General features: G+C 37.9%; 3 protein-coding genes across 5 annotated transcripts in view; 2 read left to right on the forward strand and 1 right to left on the reverse strand.

Moving 5' to 3' along the window:
- Positions 1–514: 514 nt before the first annotated feature.
- Positions 515–4,992, reverse strand: LOC139116696 (vacuolar protein sorting-associated protein 72 homolog). Its single transcript, XM_070679287.1, has 6 exons — positions 4,613–4,992; positions 4,063–4,218; positions 3,072–3,183; positions 1,642–1,824; positions 1,275–1,443; positions 515–962 (listed from the first exon to the last, which is right to left on the reverse strand). Exons 1-6 carry the CDS (start codon positions 4,739–4,741, stop codon positions 653–655), a joined length of 1,059 nt encoding a protein of 352 aa, XP_070535388.1. The 5' UTR covers positions 4,742–4,992; the 3' UTR covers positions 515–652.
- A 196-nt stretch (positions 4,993–5,188) lies between these two features.
- On the forward strand, positions 5,189–11,226 carry LOC139116697 (chromatin target of PRMT1 protein-like). Of its 2 annotated transcripts, none has more exons than XM_070679288.1 (5): positions 5,189–5,325; positions 6,438–6,577; positions 7,435–7,588; positions 8,140–8,362; positions 9,974–11,226. In XM_070679288.1, the coding sequence occupies exons 2-5, from the start codon at positions 6,477–6,479 to the stop codon at positions 10,246–10,248; spliced, it is 753 nt and encodes a 250-aa protein (XP_070535389.1). In that variant the 5' UTR covers positions 5,189–5,325; positions 6,438–6,476; the 3' UTR covers positions 10,249–11,226. The 2 variants fall into 2 exon arrangements, with proteins under 2 accessions (XP_070535389.1, XP_070535390.1); XM_070679289.1 differs by having other exon boundaries at positions 8,140–8,293.
- A 5,521-nt stretch (positions 11,227–16,747) lies between these two features.
- LOC139116670 (mothers against decapentaplegic homolog 4-like) overlaps positions 16,748–21,429 on the forward strand; it is an 86,742-nt gene continuing 82,060 nt past the window's right edge. The window contains exons 1-2 of one of the 2 annotated variants that reach the window (XM_070679251.1): positions 16,748–17,086; positions 17,354–17,771. In XM_070679251.1, coding sequence (XP_070535352.1) covers positions 17,538–17,771 — 234 coding nt within the window. In that variant the 5' untranslated portion in view covers positions 16,748–17,086; positions 17,354–17,537. The remainder of the gene's footprint in view (positions 17,087–17,353; positions 17,772–21,429) is intronic. The other variant, XM_070679252.1, reaches the window with a different exon arrangement.

Consider the following 21,429-nt stretch of genomic DNA (forward strand, 5'->3'; position numbering starts at 1 on the left):
GTTTAGTCTATGTTATCAGTGCCTAGCTACAAGATGAACAATACATCAAGAGCAGAATTTTAGATATTGTCTACAACTTCCTACAGCATTCCTGTTGGATGTTTGTGGGGATTGGGAAAATCAATATCTTCTTAGAATGAAGACTACAGCTTGGCACACTTGTGAAGCAGTACTTCTCTTCATGTACATGAAGTTTTGTAGAACCTCATCAAAATCTAATACTTCTACAAATTTCATGTCTTGTTTGAAATTATTAGAAAGTCTTTGGCTGAAATTCTGTTGATAGAAAGACATTTTTGGACTGATTACCGGACAACTGTTCATCATTTACTTCAGCATTTGTCCAGAACTTTCAATTTATGAAGCCCATAATATTGTGCACTACAAAACTGAGTGTCAACTTTATAATATGATATCATTTTATTTTTTGGTTCTATTGTTGGGCAATACTCAATGGAGAGGGCTGTTCAAACAATAGCATTTACAATTATTTTCGCACAGAACACACCAAAAATTAAATAACTCACCGATGACAATTTTTTTATTTATTTCAACAATGAAAAAGTACATAAAAATCTGGAGCACATCAAAGGTGTCTAGTTCCATCAAAGAGGAAAGTAACACGCATTGTCTGGAGATGGCCATGAAGTTCTCAGTTCTGGGAAAGTTTGAGTTTTTTCTTTTGTTCAAGCCAAGAGTTCAATTCTGACAGTCTCTTATCACATTTCAGTTCCTGGTCCTGTACGTAGGTATCTCTGATACATTTGAATGCCTGAGCTGTAGCATAGGGAATACTAGTGATAGGGTCCATGTATTTAGCAGGCAGTCTAGTTACTGGGCAGTATGGCCGCACCGGGTGCCTTTTCTTTATCTTGGGGAAATGTTTAGCAAACACTTCTTCCTCTGTGAATGTAATGAAGTTTCTGGAGCATTTCTTTTGTGTTTTGGGTTTCTCTACTTCCCTGTGAGAAAATGCAAATAACAGTGGATCATGTTAGAGATGTATACTGACTGAAATACTTCCATGTTCTTCACCGATCTCTTAACATAATTAATAGAAATGTGGTAACTTGTAGTAATACAGTTCATTGACACATTGATGTTACCTTTAAACAGAGAGTAGTAAAATGTTTTTCACAGTTATAATAAGTTTGCTCAACCAGTTACACCTCATTTCATACAACTGTACACAACTTCAACTGTGATGCATAAAAAGATACTTCTCTTGCGGGAATAGTTTTTACACAAACACATTTCAATCACATTTCACTTACCCTACTAGTCCATCAACATTGATCTGTTCTGTCATTGTAACACTGGTAGAGTCTGACAATTCTTCTATCAATGGCATGGTTAGAGAATGGTATCTTATGATTGGTCCATTGTATGCCTTCTTCTGTAACTTGTTCCTTTTCTTTTCCAATTCCAGTCTCTCATAGGCACCTGAAAATTCACACATTTCCTAATAAACATGCTATCAGGAACATCTGGCCAATGATTGGTTAATTTCCAAATAGTCAAAGAGCAGTGAAATTGATTGACATATGGCCATCGCTTGGTGCAATATCAGTGTGGGAATGATGCAGATAATTGGCTTGTTCACACAATGTAATCAGTATTCTTCTGCTTGACTATACTTACGAAGTGAAGCTAAGTTGAGTCCTTCTGTTACTTTGGCTTCTGCAAGTAACTCTTCTTGAGTAAGTCTTCTCATTTCAGGTTGTCTTCTATTTGCCTGCATTTCTTTTAATTTTTTACTCCTTTCATCTCTTTCCTTCTGCCGTAATGAGGCTTCCTGAGTTCTCTGCCGGGTGGATTTCCTTACTGCAAAATAGACATAATTGAAGATCTTTGAATTTTAAATTGATGATTGCTGAATTTTAAATCAAGGATCGCTGAATTTTACATGGTGGCACCTATCTGCATCAATGTTATGCTGTCGTAAACAGTGGCTATTGTGACTATTTGTGTCATTTCATGATTTTCTGTGTAACATGCATTATTTTAATCGTTGGGGGCGCTGTTCTTAAATCAGCTGAAACTCTGCATCCCACAGCTTGCATGCAACTCTCAAATTAATAACATCATCAATGAGTTTCTTACAACCAATCCCAATATTGTGCAGAGAATATGTAAAGTGACCAGACTACTCTGCGAGTAAAATTTTATAATGAATATTTGTTCTCTTTTGGTTAAATGTCACAAATTTCAAGCACATGCACAAATCAGATATATGAGAACATAATTGAAAATCTTATGACAAAATTTTGTTCAGAACTTCACCAAAACATTTTAAACTGCTGAAATATTTTGTTGTAAGTTTTATCTGCTCATAAGAGTTCGTTCAACAAATATTTCAACACAAAAGTCTGAACAGTGATAGAGTATCATGCATATTCATAGTTGGCATTCAGTGGGAGTTATACAAATATCGGCCAACCTACTCTAGACACAGTTTCCTTTGTCATTTACATATTTTGAATTATCCACTGTCCCTTTGAAAGGACAAAGTCACTCTTTTTTGAGCGTTCTTTTCATGAATTATGATTGATATGGAAAGTAGTGTGTGTTGTTTGACTTCTTGAAACATGCTGAAATACTGGTCAACTGTGCGCAACCTCAACTCTGCCTGCAGCCAGACAAAATTATACACTCAGTGAAACATTCTGCAGTCAGTATCAAAATATCAAATTTTGTGCATAACTTTAACCATGCATAGCTGAACATACACTGTTACATAAAGTGTGGAATTCATTCTAGATTTCATATAGAGTAGGATGGCAGCTTTCCCTTACATTGTAGCAATGTTCATTTGACATTGAAAAGCAAATCAGAATAGGAAAAATCCATCTTGTCTGGAGGTCACAAACAAAGTAATGTTTGCATTCAGCAAAGGGATAATTTTTGACACATTTGCAGTTATATATCATCATCATTTTGTACACTCAGTGATCTTATGCAAACATTCCATGTTTTCTGGATATCACAAAAAGGTCAAAAATGAGTAACTTTGTCCCTTTAATTCATGATATGAAAATATCGCATCACTTCATTTCACACACAATACATACATGAAATCTCTTTAGACTGTGGTTCAAGTGCTGCCCCGCTTGGAGCAGGAGCTGCTTTGGATTTGGTTTCTGTGACTTTCTTAGCAGCTGCTTTTGGTGCCTTTTTTGGTTCCTGGGAAAAAAGATACAAATATAGATGTTATTGCATGGGTTAGATATGTGGTGTTCAATGTTTTCTTTTAAACATGAGTTTCTTAAGGAGAGTCTCTCTGTGTGGGATGTACACTTGATTCTTTTACATCAGACATCAGAAGAAATCCAGACTCTCAAAAGGTAACAACAAACACTTTTTACTGATAAAAGTTGGGTCAAGATGACCAATTTGTGAGCAATATTGAAAAGATGTCAAGAAAATCCCTAGATACATTGTCTACTGATCTATGTAAAACTTTGGCAACTTCTCTTTTCACTTCCCTGATAGCGGAAAAGTAAACAAACTGTGTTTTCAATAATGTTTGCACGATGATGTCAAACCACATCAGGCTCCTATTTTGATGGTGAGCTCTAGCAATGCAAATCACAAGGCACTTTGAATGAAAAGTATTAAAACACAGCAATGATAGTCAAGAACTTCACCGTCTTTCATGATATCTTGTTAGTTTTCATGTTGAAAACTTTTCAGACATTCACAGTTTTACAATGCTTTCCTAGTCTGCTGCTTGCAAGATGAATGGACTCATATTGAAGAATGTGGAGTAAATGAATTTTTCACCGCCTTTTGTTAGTTAAGATCAAAAATTTTATTCTCCCAATAGAGTGAACACAAGGTATAGTGCGTACTCTGATTTAAAATGCATGTATTGGTAAATTTTAGGTAACCTGTTTTTCTCATCTCAAATTTTGCACCATTACCCTGATTTTTCTTCTTCATTATGAGGGAGAATATTTCTATAGTTGCCTCGAGGAAAATGCAAAACCAATTTTGAGTTGCATGTTTCCTTAAATTGAATGGGCAATGATAGAGAGTGGGTAGCATATCACACTGTGGTACCTTGTAAGATTTTGTGACAACTCTCATTTTCCTCTTGGTTTTCTCATCTTCTTCACCATCACTGATTGGTTCATCATCTTCAGATGCACTGAAATCTGAATCAACCATGTCTTCACTGTCTTCTTCATCACTTTCGTACTCATCATCGCCTGATTCCTGAGAAAATGAAGTGGGAAATTAAAATTGTTGGGCTATATAAAACTAATGAACATCACGGAACACACTGCTACTAGTGCCAGCTGTATATTTGCCGTAGGCTTCATCTGCCAAGTTGTTAAAAGTTTTAAAAAGTACAAGCTTTCATTAAACCAGCACTTATTCAGAATTTTCCAATTCCAAACATTTAACTATTAAAAACTCATTATTCACCATAATAACACTAACTTCATATAATAATATACACTGATATAATATTCGAGACTGCAACATAATTTGTATCAATTCACACAAAATGTAATGACAGAATTTCTATACAGGCTGGCACATTTTGTCAACAATGGCTTCTAAAATCATTACATTTTAACAGGAAGTTGTGCATGGAGGATTTTACCTCATCAAATCCTCCATAAGTGGTCTTGTAAAAATCATCGTCATCCTGCTCTTCTTCAAGCAGCTTTGACATGCGATTTCCCGCATTCCCACGTCGTTCCCTCCCAGAAGCAAGCCCGTCATTGCTCATTGTGACTCGAATCGAAGGTGCGATGCGCGACTTGTTGTCACTGCAGACTGCACAACTTGACGAGCGTCTTACTTTACACCGACCTATGCATACAACTATCCCTGATTTAGAGCGATATATTCCACCATCCACTTTCTGAAGATATCGGCTAATTCGAGCAGGAAAGCAGCAAAAGTTGAAACGTTGGTAGGCACCTCTTCGCGGGTTTCACAGAAGACAGGACATAACACAGTCCACCATATTGTATCTACCTCGTTCGAATAATTAACTTTGTGTACATCTTTTGGTAATATATTTTGGGCAAAACCTATCTATTTAAGTATAGAAAATGATTGTATGATATTATACAGATTAATCGATAGGGTATAAGGTTTATTATCTTGATAAATTGTTTGTACGGAATAGACACAACGAATTGATAAAGCAATCTGGACGAGCCTAATAAACAACAACTTCTGAGACAGCAGTTAGGGTGTCTACATTGGAAGAGACGCCGCCATTGCTTGCGACCGAAAGAGCTGTATATATCTGGATAAAATCTGCGTAATCTACCATCACCTCAACTTTGGATACGTATAATTCAGGTACTACACAATACTTCCTGTCACCTAGATTGATTCTTTCTGAAATTTAGCTACAGTAGCCAACACTATGCCGAGGTTTGACAATTTTTAGGCTGATCAATTTCGGTATTGCTGTTTTGCATTCCAGCTATTATCTGGAAACGCCTGACGTAGTCTCTACCATTGATCGATATTTGACAGTATGATTTCCACATAATATGGAATTTCTCTTTGAATTTTCCGAGCAACGTCAGGTCGTACGAAAATTCAACATCGACAGAAAACAGAACTACGAGCAGAAAAACTAAAGTTACTACTATACTACTATTCTCAGCTCCAGCCCCACCGTTTTATACTTTCATTTTGTGCACAGACTGCTGACGTACAGTGTACTGACATGTTTGAACAGGCACTGTGAGTGACCAAGGTGTGATCACTGAGGTACCAGTGCGAAATACCTACTCAGTGTGATCATGGCTACCTCCATTATGTGATAATATTCAGTTTATCATCCGAAATAGCTCGAGAGGAGTGAATAATATTGTTTTCCAAAAGTGCTGTTGTTTTCATGGTAAAGAAAGAAAACATCTGAATAAATTACAATTGCACAAACAATCATTTTTTAAGCAAGTTCAGTGAAACTTATCTATAAATTATAATTGAGGACATCCTTTGGAATAGTAAACCCATCCATAACCTAATTCTTGCTAGGCCTGACACTTCCCCAACTGCCAAGTCAGTAAAAATGACTGTTGAGCCAAAACTTGTATTTTCATCTATTCCACATGGTATTTTATTATAGAATATTGGGTCAGAAAAAAAACAACATTTACAGTATGTTTTCAGAGGCCTTCAAATGTCCAAGCCTTCATCAAAATCATACGTATCGCACATATTATCACTCTCTGCTCTTGTCGAACTTGAGCAAATGGTGAAATATGAACTTGGCAGGATAGAGTGGTGTAAACTGCCATTCAACTTGACTTTCCTTGCAAAATCTGACCTATTTTATAAATAGATATCTCTTACAGTTTAACTGCATCTTTTGAATTTTACATTTATTTATGCTGACCTCATGAGGTTTTTGTCGCACAGTTCTAAAGTATGAATCATCATGTGTATTTTTATTTCAGACAAGGATACAAGTCACAAAGTGACTCATCTGATAAGCCATGGCACTGACAAGACATGTAGGAGCACCGACAGCACCAAATCAGCAAGCCACACCAAAAATAGTGCTCAAAAGCACAACAAAAGTTTCTCTAAATGACCGGTGAGGGGTGTTGCAATAGTTATAATATGAACCCACAAATTCTGAAGTGTTGTTATAGAGAGTGTGCAAGGTAGGGGCCTGGGATGCATGTTCCCCAGTATATAACTGGATGATGAGTTACCCAGCCCTGTCAAAAAGATATGAAACCTCAGCAATGGTAAACTGTGTGTTGAAGTGGTTTCGCCAGGCTGAGGTATCAACACTACCTGAATTACCAATCACCACAGTGTTGTGAAAATTTATGAACAACCAAACTAAGCTCAATCAGTGTCTGTTGTTTGGAAAATCCTACATAAATCCACATTTTGCAGTATTACATTTGTGTTGTACACTGTGTTACATGTAAGAACTATTGAGAGGGTTGTTTATATTGTATTTAGGTTGACACCATGTTGTCCATCTGTAGTGTGCCTTTGGCATGACCGCAGCAGTAAGTGGCAAATGGGTCACAATTTATGCGTTCCCTATGTTGTCCACAGTATAGTTGCATACTCGGTAAGAGGCAATGGGAACCATGAAATGCAATATTCACTTGAAAGTGCTTGGCACAAGACTTGCATATCATTCACCAACTCTTTTTCATTGTTAAATTGTATGCTTGCTATTGTTCTTTGATTTCTGCCGCCTCTTCTCCTCTGTGCTTTCTCTCCATCTTTTCCTGCACCCTCGTATTCACTCTTTTATTCCTATCTCACCGTACACCTCATCCTAGTGGGTGCACTTTCACACAAGTATAGCCAAGCCAATTACGTGTAAAATGTTGTAACATATATATTGGAACAAAAAGTGAAGAAGTACACCCTCTCAGTGATTCGTTTACAATCAACTGTACCCCTCACCTTTCCTTCAACCAAAAGATTTACAAAACTGAGCAAGCAGAGACCACAGATGACACCACAGCAGAGGACAGCAATGATGCAACAACAAGCATTTGCATCTGCAAAGAACAGGAGACTAGCACAGCAGATGGAGAACAGACCAGCAGTTGCAGCAGCCCTTAGGGTAAAACAGGTAATGCTAGCCAAGCACCAGGTCCAGTGGTGATATTTATGGTAATAAGTATAGGGTGAAGACTGTCAGCATCTTCAGTCTTTTGCTTGCACATGACCATACTTGTGGAGGTCAGGTTGACCAATAGCTGGCCTTGATCTGACTGTGGCAGGGTTTGTAAAAGTCTGCAACCAATAGCTGGCCTTGATGTGACTGGCAGGGTTTGTAAATGTTTGCAACCAATAGCTGGCCTTGATCTGACTGTGGCAGGGTTTGTAAATGTCTGCAACCTACAAGGGCCGAATGAAGGTAACTTTTTCAGCCAACAAAGTCCTTCAAATGAAGACACCAATCTGCCCTCAATTTGGGAATTTCATGAAATTTATCTGAGATGGCAGTATACCTATGCATGTAATATTTCTTTTTTGGGTCAGCAATACATTGGATTGTCATAGAGGCCACACTGACAAGCACAATTGAGAAAGGAAGATGTTAGGAACAGCTGACTAAAGGCTATTCTGCAAATGATTGAATTACCTAAGTGATGGAGATGTTCAACATAATTTTTTCAGAGGAATCTACAACAGAGACTGGGAAGAAGTAACATCAGAGGACGGCTTGGGACACCGAGAGGAGTGGTCTCTCCCAGGGGTGGTATGCGAGGAAGAGGCCTTCGACGTGGTGTTGGCATGCAACGAGGTGCTCGTGGTGGAAGAGGGGGCTTAGGTAGGGGTGGACAGCGTGGTTTCTATGGGGGTGTTGGGGGACAAGGAAGAGGACAGAGACAAGGAAGGGGTGCGTTGTTAATATTTTTTAAGGTGTTTTTAAAATATGTACAACCTCTGTTCATTTAATGTGCCTTAGTGGTCATACCAATGTTCATGTAGCAACCCATTGTAACCTGTTCATGCTGACGTTTTGCGTCATACACCTTCATCAGGGTAAAAGCTGAAAGCCCAATGTTTTAATCAACAAGTCTGTAAAGAATCTGGTTTGATATGTTAAATGTTGACAATATCTGAGAATAACATTACCCTTCGTAATCATAGAGGAAAAAATGTGCAAAATTTTGAAACTACTGTTTTGAGCATTTTTTTTCAACAAGATGTTTGTATTTAAGTGGCATAGTAGTCCTGTTGTACTTCATGTACAAAATGTATTGCACAGTGTGAGTGATGCCAGTGACAAGCATGAAAACAGTACAACTTCAGTGTACATAACATCTAATTCACTCACATATCAAACATTCATATGGTGGTTTTTGTCTGCATGGTAGAGATGTGATAACATCTGATTCTCTAATAGCATCAAAAAGTTTTCAAGTGCATCCTAGAGAAGAGGCACCTAACTATACCACTTTGATGATTGGTGGGGGAAACCATTCGCTTCAAGAACATTTGGGCACAGAAACCTAACATCACGCATAACACCTTCCTTGTCTCTCTCCTCCCCCATTGCTAATTCTCATCCAATGCACCAGCTTCTAACAGTACATCAAGCCCTCTGCTACTTACCCTATGGCACAATATATCAGTGTTAGTCAGGGTTTGGCAAGCAACAGGGTTGAAGCATGTCACCCATTGTGTATCAAAGTATATAACACTGAACCGTGTCCCAGCTTTCACTATCATTGCTCTCATTTCGTATAAAAAAATTTTTTTTACTGTCGCGAACCTTTTCAAACCAATGTACAGTGAAATAAGTTTCATTTGGGATTGTTAGTCAGTTTGCTGATTTTCCTACCTGATGCCTCTTCCCCAAACGCACATTTCCATAGTTTTGGTTCTCAAAGAATTTGTACAAACTCACTACTGTCAGCAACAGATGTTGTTCAAGAATTATGAGTAAATTTGTGTACTCTTTTGTAAATTTAAAGGGACATAAGCTGTAACTTGTGGCAAGTTTTTCAGTATTCTGCTTCTGTATATCAACTACCATGACTGACCCTAATCCGTTTGTCATGCTGAAATTTCGAGTATTCTTTTTGTCAACGCAGCTTGTATGTGTGTGGTGATAATTGTTTATTGTTTACAAATTAATTTTAGTTCGGACTTGAATACAATTTTCAACAATAACAATGGAGATTATACTCATATAGGTTGTGTTGATATGCTAAATACTTGGCATTTAATTAGAGTTTAGGGATTCAATGCAGAAAGTGTAGGGAAAGCACAAAACAAAAGTTCTGAAAAAATAGCCAAAAGATACAGCTTATGGAGCTTTAACATAACTTCTTAATGATTTTAGAATCACAACATTCATTTCTTTACATTATCATTTTCATGCGACTCTGTTTTTCAAAATGGGTGTCCCAACACAGGTACAAGCCATGTATGTGATGTGCAAATGATATTTTCGTTGAAAGTCACAGTCATTTGTAGCACTTTTGTCCTGCCGTTGTTACAGGTATGGGTCGTGGTCGTGGATTCCGAGGTGGACGTGGTGGATTTGGAACCCGTGGCGGATTTAGAGGACGTGGTGGACGTGGTGGCCGTGGCGGCAGAGGAGGAAGAGGAGGGCGTGGTGGGCGGGGTGGTAGAGGAAGGGGTCGTGGCGGTGGAATCAACAAACAAGTTTCCAAGGAAGATTTAGACACCCAGTTAGATGAATACATGTCCAAGACCAAGGGACATTTAGATGCTGAGTTAGATGCTTATATGGCAGAGGCTGACAATGAATAGACAAAGCCTTGTTCTGTTCAACCACATTGATAGCATTGATTTATTCTCATCCCATTATTTCAGACTATTCTCTGTTAACTAGAAAAAAACTTGAGATTTCTTTAGAAATCAGGTAAATCATGAAAAAAGCAAAAAAAAATTGATGTCTGCAGTAAAAGTATGTATGCAATTTTTCATCTGTGCAGTGTGTATTGATAAAAAGGAACAGATTAGGTTACTGCTTTCTAAATTGAAAGTTGTAAGTTCTGATTGTACTTGGGATGCAAATAAATCATTCAGATGGATATTTTGAACAGACCGTTAGTGATCAAGTCCTTAATGTAGTTAAAACTTTGTTAGATCAGTGCTTACTGATGATATTTATCAAGTTCAAACTAACCAGGGGCAGAATTATTTTGTTTAACCAAACCATCAAGTGCTGTGTGCTGCGTTACCAAAATGAAACATTAAACTGGTGATCATGGTGTAAATTCTCTGCAGTATGTATTTTTCATAAAGCTCAAACAATGCCATTGGACAGCAATAGTAAGCCTGTTTTTTAATGACGTCGTCTCCAAAATATCTTCGTCCATGTACAAAGTGCAAATTGAAAAAAGATGTTTTTGTTTAGCTGCAACTTTAATATGCAGTTTCTGAAATCGTTCATTTTATGAAACCATATCCTTCAAACAAGTTTTCATTGTAAATAGTGTCTTTGTATTCTTTTAAAATATATTTAATTTCAGGTTATATCTTTGTAGGGTGATTTAAACTTCTTAACAAACAATGGTTGTCAACCAGTTGCAGTTATACAGTTTTTAGGGCATTTAGTGGAAAAGTTCTAGTTTTGATAGTCAGAATTGATGAGAGGCAAAGAGAATACACTAGTGTAGCACAAACTAGTCAATAGTGTATTTAACAGTGTTGCTGTATGGGTGTTGCCACTCTTGTAAAGAATTTTTTCAAACCATACTGGAAATAAAATTTTGTATCACTGAATTTATGCCAATATTCATTCATGTTTGTTTGTGACAGAGAATATGTATGTTAGAGAATTGACATGCGACATGAACAGTTAAGCCTGGCCAGTTGTTGATTTGTCATTTTCAATGAAAATGGTGAGGAGCTATGTCCATCACTCATCACTGCTAGCGGCACAGTACTGTGATCATATCATGTGTTAAGAAATGGAGATCTTTGAAAACAAGCCTTACAATGCATGCCCCTCTTTTCAGTTTGGTCATTCATGAAAGGCAGTTTCACAAACTATGAATAGGAGAATCTGGATTTAAATAGACCTTGGAACAAACAGAAGCATGTTCATAAAGGTGCATCAAACTTGTATATCTTTTCACATGTATCTCTGCAAGTATTTTCTATGGATCAGTGTATCAGAGTGCAACATCTTGTTCACTGGTAGTAGTATGAGCATACAGTACAGTTTCTCCTGGAATGGCAAAAAACTACACAAAAGTAACTTCTTAGTTTCATGAATCCACCTGGTAGTGCAATTTGTATCCTCCTAAAGCTAAGTCCAGTACAGAATTTGATCCATCACAACCAGCTGAACATGCATATACAGGTATTTTGGCGGTTGTCTCCTGGACTATATTAACTGGTTTGTCAGATCACCATTATCAGATCATATGATGAAGTGACATTCGATCTATGCGCTTTCAACTAAGTCAAACTACATTTAGAAAGCTGCTTAATCTCCTTGCCCAATAATTGTCTGTAAACAGGTCCACTATCACAGTTAATAATTACTGTGGGCCAAATCATCGTTATTAAAGGGACAAAATGATTCCACTGGTGTTTTACAGAGACTGGATGATCTGACCTGATAAAACGTGTCTGTGAAAAACACCTTTAAGAGAGTTGAATAGGGAGATATCTTTTAATATACGATTCTATTTAACCTTTTAATGCTTTATTTGGTGAAGCCATGTTCCCCCTCAAATGTGGCGAAATTTTGTGGAGGGACAGCTGTGAGTCTGTCCTCAGTGGGGAAGGTATCCCTGGGTTGTGTGTGTGTGTGAGGGCATATTTCATATTTGCCACTTTATAATCAAAATACACGTCACATTTAGAGGTTGGGAGCAATTGATCTGAATGTATATGTAGCTGCGTGCATGTAAGATTGTAGTTGGAAAATGGCAGACAAAGCTTTTAGGAATAAAATATACCATTCCAATTTAGCAAGAGTTGCTTGATCATGGATAGTGATTCAATATTCCATCGGCAATTAACTCTTAGAAACCCATGCATTTAATGTCCCATCAAAATTGTTGTAGAAGAACACCATGGAGTCCTGTCTTAGAAACATGAAATTTTACTTAGGACAGTGGAGGTTAAGAGATCCCCTCTGACAGCAGGCAGTCCAGTAATGCCTTTGTGAAGTACGTCCATGGTGGACTTCCAATGTAGACCTATCTCATCCTTATATGTTGATTGGTTTTACAAGTAAATTCCGAGTGGTAAAAGTAACAGAAGACAGGCCGAGAATAAACTCTGGGATTACAGGATGAGTTTAAAAAGCGAAAATAAAGAGGCTGTGAAGGGCGCCCTCTATCAACAATTGCGGTCTCGTTCAGTTGAATAAAACCCAAGTACTGTCACATCGTCACGCCCGAAAAGTAGAAAGTGATTCACCCTTTTCTGGCCCTAAAGGTATCCTGCTCATGTGGCTAGGCCCTCGATACAACTTGTTCGGTAACTGTTGGTTCAGGTAAAAATAGCACAAAGAGCGAACATCAACTACTTAGGGGTGGACCATTTGATATCCACGGAGGCCGGGAGTGGGAGCTTGGAAACTCGAAGATGGATAGGGGAGCATTTATTTTTTATCCCCCCTCTCCATTTAGAATTAGATGTTTTCAGCTTGGCCAATTCTGGAAACTTTTGTCTTTTAATTTCTTTATCAAAAGATCATTTTCGTGTGTGTGAAGCGCTCACAGCTGGGCTGCCAAATGCTCCCTTTCCTTCTTGTCTAACGGTTTCTCTCAACATGTATTGGAAAGGCATGTATGGCTGAACAAAGCTTACATCTAACTTTCGGCAAACAACATCTGCTTCAGGAAGTTGGAAAAAAGGATAGAATTGGAACCTTTAGGCCTTCTGCGTTAAGATTGCTGATGGGGGATACAGGCGCTCCTTAGCTGGGTAGTCTGCTAAATATCGATTTTCGGCTCGATCTATCGATCCCGTAGTCGATATGCCCGCCACTGTGAGTATTAAGGTTTTACAGTGGCGGGCATATCGACTACGGGATCGATAGATCGAGCCGAAAATCGATCTATTTAGCAGACTACCCAGCTAAGGAGTGCCTATGATGGAGGACAAGGTGATCACGAGAGATGTAAACTCAACCTTTGAATATTGCTGCCACTATTTAACAATAAAGGTGCTCTAGGCGGTAAGCCCCCCCCCCACAAAAAAAAATGCTTCTAGTCGTTGACATTCAGCAAAAGTGATGCGGCGACGGCGTTTTCTTTTTTTTCTTTTCTTTTTTTTTATTCCTATCAATGCTTGTTTGGCACTACTGATGCAACAGCTATTATCATTTATAAGTGGCTGCATAATACTTTTTAGCATATTTGGACATGCAAACAGGGATCATATTAAAGATGGCTTTACTGATGAGTATGTAACCGCCCCCCCCCCCCAAAAAAAAAGAATAGACGTAGACATGACCCGCAGGTTCTGAAATGACGCGCACGGTGACCAAGAAACGATCTTTTTTTTTTTTGCCTAACCACTGAAGTTTTGAAATAATGCACGACACATTGAGAATAGGGAAATTATGAGCTGAAGAGACATGGGTAATCCAAGTGCTGGGGGGGGGGGGGGTCAGGAAGGGTTCCCCTCTTGAAGACACAATATTACATTACACAGAAAACGATTTAGTATTACCTTGTCAACAGGGGCAAGTAGATATCGCAATGGAAAAAAAATTATATTGGAAACTACAGCTTAAATTAGGAAACTTTTTCAGCACCCCTCTGAGAAAACATGGAATACTTTCATATTAAGTCACTCAGTGTACAAAATGACGACGGTACACAACTGCAAAATTGTATAAAAATTACCCCATTGATGAATGCAAAGAGGTGATTTCGTTTCTGATCTCTATATACAATGGATTGTTCCTATAATCCCGAATTGTTTTCCTATGTCAACACTTCCGCGTTGTAAGAGAGAGCTGCCATCCTTTTCTATATGAAAGGCACCGCCAACTGAGCTGATATTCCATTACAAAGGTTTGCATTATAGGTCAATACTTTATGCAACTGTATGTTCAGCTATGTATGGGGAGAGTTAAGCAAGAAACTTGATTTTTTTTAAGTACAGACAGTAAAAATTTTCGCTAAACGTTTAATCTAGTCTGGCTGCAAGCAGAGTTGAGGTTTTGCATAGTTTATTAACAGTATTTAATCATGCTTCTAGAAGTCAAACAGCACAAAACATAATTCGTGGAAAAGGTCTAAAAAAGAAAAAAAATGCGATCTAATTTTATCCAGTTAATGCCAAGAAATCTATATGCACCTTCTGTTTGTGTATGCTACACCGGATGCGTTTGGGATTTTTACACTTCCAAGAGGTTTTATGGTTGTCACATGCTTGTTCTAAGTCGGTTGGCTTATGATTATTAATTTTGATGCAGCTTAGTCTATTTTGCAAGTAATAAAATTATTTTCTGATATGCTTTTAAAGACAAAAATTACTAAAGGTTAGCATAATTAAGACATTAAAATAGGTCTGTTTAATTGGCTAACCGTATACATTGTATATATTGCAAATGCTATGCGTTGAAACAGGAAGCATCATAAAGATATGGTGCGGGAATAACTTTCAGAATAACAGAAAATTTAGTTGACAGGCCTAGCCTGTATTGCCAAGACCAACGGTGGACGTCAGATAGCCGGTGTTAGCTGTGTGGACATGCTGAATAATGATAATTCCATGCTTAATGGGGGTGGCGGGGTGGTGAAGGAAGAGAGACCGTAGCAGAAGCATAAAAATAATACTAGGAAAATGTCAATTTGAAAAACTCGGTACAATTTAAACAGCGGGAAAAGTAAGCTTACAACATTCACCATGATTGACCTTGAAGTTCAGTTGAAAAATGCAACGATAAATGAGATATTTTGAAAATGGTGCGCTCATAAGGATACGCTGAAAATGGGGAGACATGACATCGACAATAGTAACTGTCTATAAATTGTATTTAACATCGTGTGTCTTGGCCTCTTTATTAGTATTACATTTCCTACCATCTGCGGCTTGATTGGTTTCCAAGGCAGCCTCTTGAAATCTCCCCTATCTTCCGACCCTCCCCCAAGAATATCATATGGTCAACCCTTAAATTTACATTGCCCTTTTAATGACTTTTCGTTTCATGTCAAATGCGTGTTTGAACGCGACTTACTGAGCTTGGATCAGCTCATGATATTGATTATTGTTTTTGGGAAAATACCCACTCCTGGAAAAAGTCACTTTTGACGAACCAATTCTCAACATGGAAGTTCCTTCTGCTACGAAACATTTCAAACGCGTGCAAACATATCCTATCCTCTCTTGATAAGTGAATTATCGTTCGCTGTATTCTAGTACAAAAACGTCATTGCGTGTTAAACGTGTTAATGAAATTACATAAACACCTATCAATGTTTATGTAGGAATTGCCGGGATACGGTTAGGCCTAGGTGTTTATTTGCGCGCACAGCCTATATTTTCCTGTTCGTTGTTGCGTCTATTTCCGTTGTGAATTTCAATTGTAAACAGAACGATAATTAGGGCTCTCCTATAGGAAACAGTCATTAAAAAGATTAAGCTGTGAGTTTGACGACCGTGGGCTGGCTCTTGCCTTGGCAGGGTCTCGCGTCCGGTGACCTCTTTCCGCTAACCTTCTCGCGTACTATATAACTATAAGGTACCAACATGAGGTAACCTGCAGCCCTCTAATTTCTACCGGCTGATGAATACCAGTTTCCCATCCCAAACTTTTCTACACTCATGATGTTAGTGACAAGGTAGCCCTAAGAGTATGGCGAGAGTGTCTGGCTTTGGCTTTGCCGCCTCTCAAGGCGGCGTAGCCACAGCCGGACAAACTCGCCACACTCGTAGGGCTAGACAAGGCAGAGAGCTGAATGTGCTGAGTGGGGGCGAAATGATAAAGTATCCCCGGCAGGGTGCAATGTTGTGTCACCGGTGTATTGTACGCATGATACAAAGAAAGGAAGGGTGGAATCATTCATCTTGTGACTCACGCGACTTGTGCAGTGGACCTGGACAAGCGCGATGGCTTAGCTTTGACAGAAAACATCGTGTAGTAGATATGGAGAGAGTGCACAGTTCACTCCGAGTTCATTTCTCTTTCGACCTCGTACGTCATCCTTTTGAAATGACCTTCTACTAGAAATATTGTGATTGGTTAAAAAAGCGAACTATTCAAACGGAAGATAAAACGCAGTATGTAATTGGATGAGTGACAATTTACGCATGCGCATTTCAATGTTTTGCTATGTCGCGCCAGCCAAATAAGTCACAGGTATATCGCATGAAAGTTGATATTTGTAACTCGATTAACCTGCTTTAACTTTGCAAATTATTGTTGGCAGGGAGGGCACCGATTAAATGGGTTGTTTTCTTTCGGATGGTGGGATTTTCATACACTTTGAAGCAAGCTCCTGGGAAATCTTTGCTCGTGAAATTGACACATCGTCCGTCGGAGAGTGTCTGGAGTAGTGAGAGGCGATACGGCGACACGCGGTGAAACTCTTTCATACGCTCTTGTCTTTTCCATTGAGGGCTCGTACTGGGACATTCCGACACACATCCAGCCTTTCGACGGTAGCAGGTAAATTATTCTGGTAGTTTTATGAATTAATTTGGGGGTCTAGAGTTCATACAGACGATAAATAACACAGAGATCCCTGTCGATTTCAAACTGGCCCGTTTTGACGGTGTATGATGTCCCTTCCTACACATTCGCCGATCGCCAAATTAGTGGTGTTGACATTTGAGAAATATACGAGTGGGGCCTCTTTGTTGTCAAATTTCAGTGCTTAAAACACAATCATCTGAAATGAGATTTGTCTGTAAATTTGTTCTCTTTGTATTACAGCACCGGGCGTTGTGGAGATTGGCGACGCGAACGGGATTTCCAAAGTCGGAACGAATCAGGGATGGATGTGTAGTGTAGCTGATTGTGTGTGAATTTGTGTAAACACCCTTCAGTAGCTACGCTCGTAAAGAGCCACCGTTTTTGTCGTGACCCCTAGAACCTGACACAGATATACCTACGTACAATGTCGAACGCGGTGACGAGTAACGATGCTTGCCTTAGTATTGTACACAGCTTAATGTGTCACAGGCAAGGCGGTGAGTCGGAGAGTTTCGCCAAAAGGGCGATCGAAAGCCTGGTTAAAAAACTGAAAGAGAAGCGTGATGAACTCGATAGCTTGATTACAGCCATTACAACGAATGGAGCTCATCCCAGTAAGTGTGTGTGCATTCAAAGAACGCTGGATGGAAGACTGCAGGTAAGTTGTGAATATTCGAGAGAATTTCCCAAAGAATTGGAACCAAAACATTTTTATTAAACATAGAGCCACTGCATTTAAAACGGTGGTGACGATTATTATATGCTAATTCGAGAGAAGTTGATGGTTGAATCAAAAATAACATAACAATGTACACTATGAATGATTCTGAATCTAACAGCATTGCCGACATTGTGCCAAGAAAATATCGGTCTTCTGGGATTCATTCACTTGTCAAAAATTCTCAACGTCCGCCTATGGTGTTCGATGTGCCACCACAAAAGGGCACTTGCTTGGCAGTTTCAGCGAAGGGATGAATGCACACTGTAGTTGTACTATGAATGGCTTTGTTGTGTAAGCTCGGCATCGGTAAACAATTAACTTCGTCATCAGGTCAGTGGCATGGATGGCACTCTACAGTTCTCACGTATAAAGAAAGACATGTTTGAGATGAAATAGCCGAAATCCATCTTTTTCATATCAACTCGATGTAACATACACGTGTCAACCATGTCCATTTCAAATTCGCGGTTTCCAACATTGTTTCAACAAAACAGTCCCAGTGCTTGAAATCATATCAGTTGATAGTTCTAGACGTTTTTCTGACTTGGTACCGGTGTGGTTGTTCTGCTAGAATTACACTGATGGTCATAATGCTAGTCAGAGTATGACTCTGAGCAGATGCAAATAAAAAAAATGAGTATGTAAATGACTGAAATCCACACTCATGAACACAGTTGATTTGATAACTTTTACTGAATATCATTGCAATGGTCATGAAATTGACATTGTCAATGTCAAATCAGGTGTATTTGTCAAGGTTATGGGACAGTCCTCTCATATTCTTTGATACTTCAATGGAGAACAATGGCAATGAGAGACCAAGGCTTTTAAGCTATGAATGAGTGAATTATTGCAAACTGCACATTTTGTAAAAAGTAAATCAAAACAAATAAAGTACAATTAATCAAATAAAATGTTGTATAGTGTAATCCTATTGAACTAAAAGAAGATGATACCAGTAAGGCTTTCTATCAGGTTCTTATTTGCTTTAACCAAGAGAATTACTACCTTTAAAATGTAGTTTGGATTCTTTCATCACAGTTTTTGCTTTCCTTAAAGTGCAATGATATGCCCTCATCGACTGTGCAGCTCCATGACAGTATAGTTCTATGATCAGCTTACATTCAGGTATATTGTGTAGTCACAGGTACAGAATATTTCCTTTCATTACATGAGTGTGGTCCATTCATAGAAATTCCAAATTGCTGCTCAGTAAGAACCATAATTTCACAGTTTTTCCAACGGCATATTGAGTGACTCACTCTTGTGTTGACCCAATTACATAGTGAATGGATCTGTTTTGCAATCCATCAGAAATAGTAAATTCTCTTTGGATTTATTTATTTAAAACTTCCAGTGTAATTTGCTGTTCAATTATCAGAACCATTATTAGCGTAAGTGAATAAAATATCCCAACGCACACCTATTTATTTGTGGATACAATATAAAAAAACATTCAAACAAGGAATAAGAAACTAAGCAGGTGGTGTAGTCTTTACATTCAGGAATTGCTTTATCTTTGTGAGTGTTATTCACACAAGTCAAGGTCAAGTTTACACATATTGAATACCTGTGATCTAAACTCGATAAAACCAGAATATCTGCCCCTATAATGGTGTTTCTCCAAGTTTTGTTCTCAGTATTCACTCTACCCTAATGGTGTAGGGTTAAAAATCAATCAGGATTTCTATTCAACAACATCAATGAATAATAATTATTGAAATGTCTTTCATGATGGTCAGACCACAGCGGAATAAATTTTACCAACAGGGCTGCCATAATTTGGATTTATCAAATATTATGGTTGTTTGTCGTATGGGTGTGAATGCATACACTGTGAATGTCAACCTTTGTTTTTAGAAAGTCGGTGTTCTGTATTTAGAACATCCATTGAGAAATCAGCGGAACATTTCAGTGAAAGATGTTTCCCTTCCACCAAAGTTGCAGAGAAAATGTCTGATTAAATGTCTGATTGTCTGATAAAACATCCTCAAAAAGTCTTAAAGCATTAAGTATTAAAGGCCCAGTGGCTGTAACTTTTTGATGATTTTCTCAGTGTTTTGTTTTGTATCTCAATTGCAAGTTATTGTTCTACTCCCCAAAGCATATTGGAACACACAGCTATTCTGCCAGTATTCAGCTTGTCTAATGACTACACAGCATCTGTATGTCTGTAAATATACTGTTATTGTTTACATGCTACCGGTAGTCCAGATCAGAATTCACCTGCCAACAAAACCAATGCAGTCTAGACGTGAAAGAGCTTAGTTGACATGCTCAACACAGTGTACATTATCTTAACATGTTTTTAGAGCAGAAAAAGAAACTGTAGTTGAAATTAAAAAGTAAAATACTTTTTAAAAAAACCATCAAAAGTTACAGCTTCTGGCCCTTTAAGGTGGTTGGAAAGGCTAGAGCGTCAGTTATAAATTTCAACAAAACTATTAAAATATAAAAGTAGTCAACATTCTCTGTGGAATAAAAAAATAGACATTTGGGCACAAAGGCATTGCAGAGTTATGCCTGTTAAAACTTCTGAAAACTGACCAAATAAGAAGAAGTTGGGGAGTCCTTAGTGTATTAACTATGGTAGAGGTCCCCTAGCTTTTAATAAAATGTTTGAAAAGGGAAAGTCATTATTTGCTGTTTTTCAGGAAAGTTTGACAAGGCGGTGCTGGCATTCAGAGTGAGTGACTGCTATTGTAAATGCATTTTTAGATTCTTTGAGTGTCAAAGAGGTGTCAAAAGTGAGATTAACCAAAAAAAACTGCTCTATGACTTCAAAAGTGGGGTGCAAATATGGCTTGTTTTCAACATTTTTGACAGAATAACAGTTTTCCTACATGATTGTATACCAATTTAATCCAACTTTGAAATGAGATATGGACATGGAATTTTTACAGCCTATTAACAAGGTTACAGATAAGATTTGTACGGCACAATTTTCCTGTATTTGAAGTACTTTTTGAAAAATCACATTTTGAAATTTGAAAGAATTTTTAATAATTTTTTGATATATAAACCCATGTAAAATCATAAAAACAAATTTTATTTACAAATCCTGCCGTACAAATCTTACAATAAATAGTGTCAACATATTTATAACTAATTTGGTAATATTAATACTATCCAATTATTATTAAAATCAAATATGTAAAAAAAATATGAAAAATTAAATTTGAATATTTACTGGTGTCATATTTCAAAATCATGGCTGCAAATATACAATTTTTGTATACTTTGGAGAAAATATTAACTAAGGGAGTTATCTTGAAAATTTGAACTAAATATCTTGATTCTAACACTTGAAACTTGACATTAACTCTGAGAAAAGAATTGGTGCAAAATAGCCTTTCCAACCACCTTAAGCGATGTTATTATCGTCATATGATGGCACTTGTTTTCTCTGTGAGTGAGTGGTCCAGTGAAGTTTACTGTTTCTCAACTTCATATCATGTTATATATTGCTGTGTCCATTCATACACAAATCCTAGCACCCAAGACACGTTGACTTACAGATGTAGAACTGATCCAAGCAAATTTCCTGTCAAGACTTTAGTAGGTTAGGATGAAATAGTATGACATTTTTGAATCA

Source organism: Ptychodera flava, chromosome 18, assembly GCF_041260155.1.
Source record: "Ptychodera flava strain L36383 chromosome 18, AS_Pfla_20210202, whole genome shotgun sequence".
Taxonomy (NCBI): Eukaryota; Metazoa; Hemichordata; class Enteropneusta; family Ptychoderidae; genus Ptychodera; species Ptychodera flava.

Coding starts and splice junctions, on each gene's coding strand:
- LOC139116696 (XM_070679287.1), bottom strand. CDS start 4,741: ATGAGCAATGACGGGCTTGCTTCTGGGAGGGAACGACGTGGGAATGCG. Junction 4,219..4,612: donor CTTATGGAGGATTTGATGAG/GTAAAATCCTCC, acceptor TCATTTTCTCAG/GAATCAGGCGATGATGAGTA. Junction 963..1,274: donor AATGTTGATGGACTAGTAGG/GTAAGTGAAATG, acceptor ATTTTCTCACAG/GGAAGTAGAGAAACCCAAAA.
- LOC139116697 (XM_070679288.1), top strand. CDS start 6,477: ATGGCACTGACAAGACATGTAGGAGCACCGACAGCACCAAATCAGCAA. Junction 6,578..7,434: donor AAAGTTTCTCTAAATGACCG/GTGAGGGGTGTT, acceptor TTCAACCAAAAG/ATTTACAAAACTGAGCAAGC. Junction 8,363..9,973: donor AGGACAGAGACAAGGAAGGG/GTGCGTTGTTAA, acceptor CCGTTGTTACAG/GTATGGGTCGTGGTCGTGGA.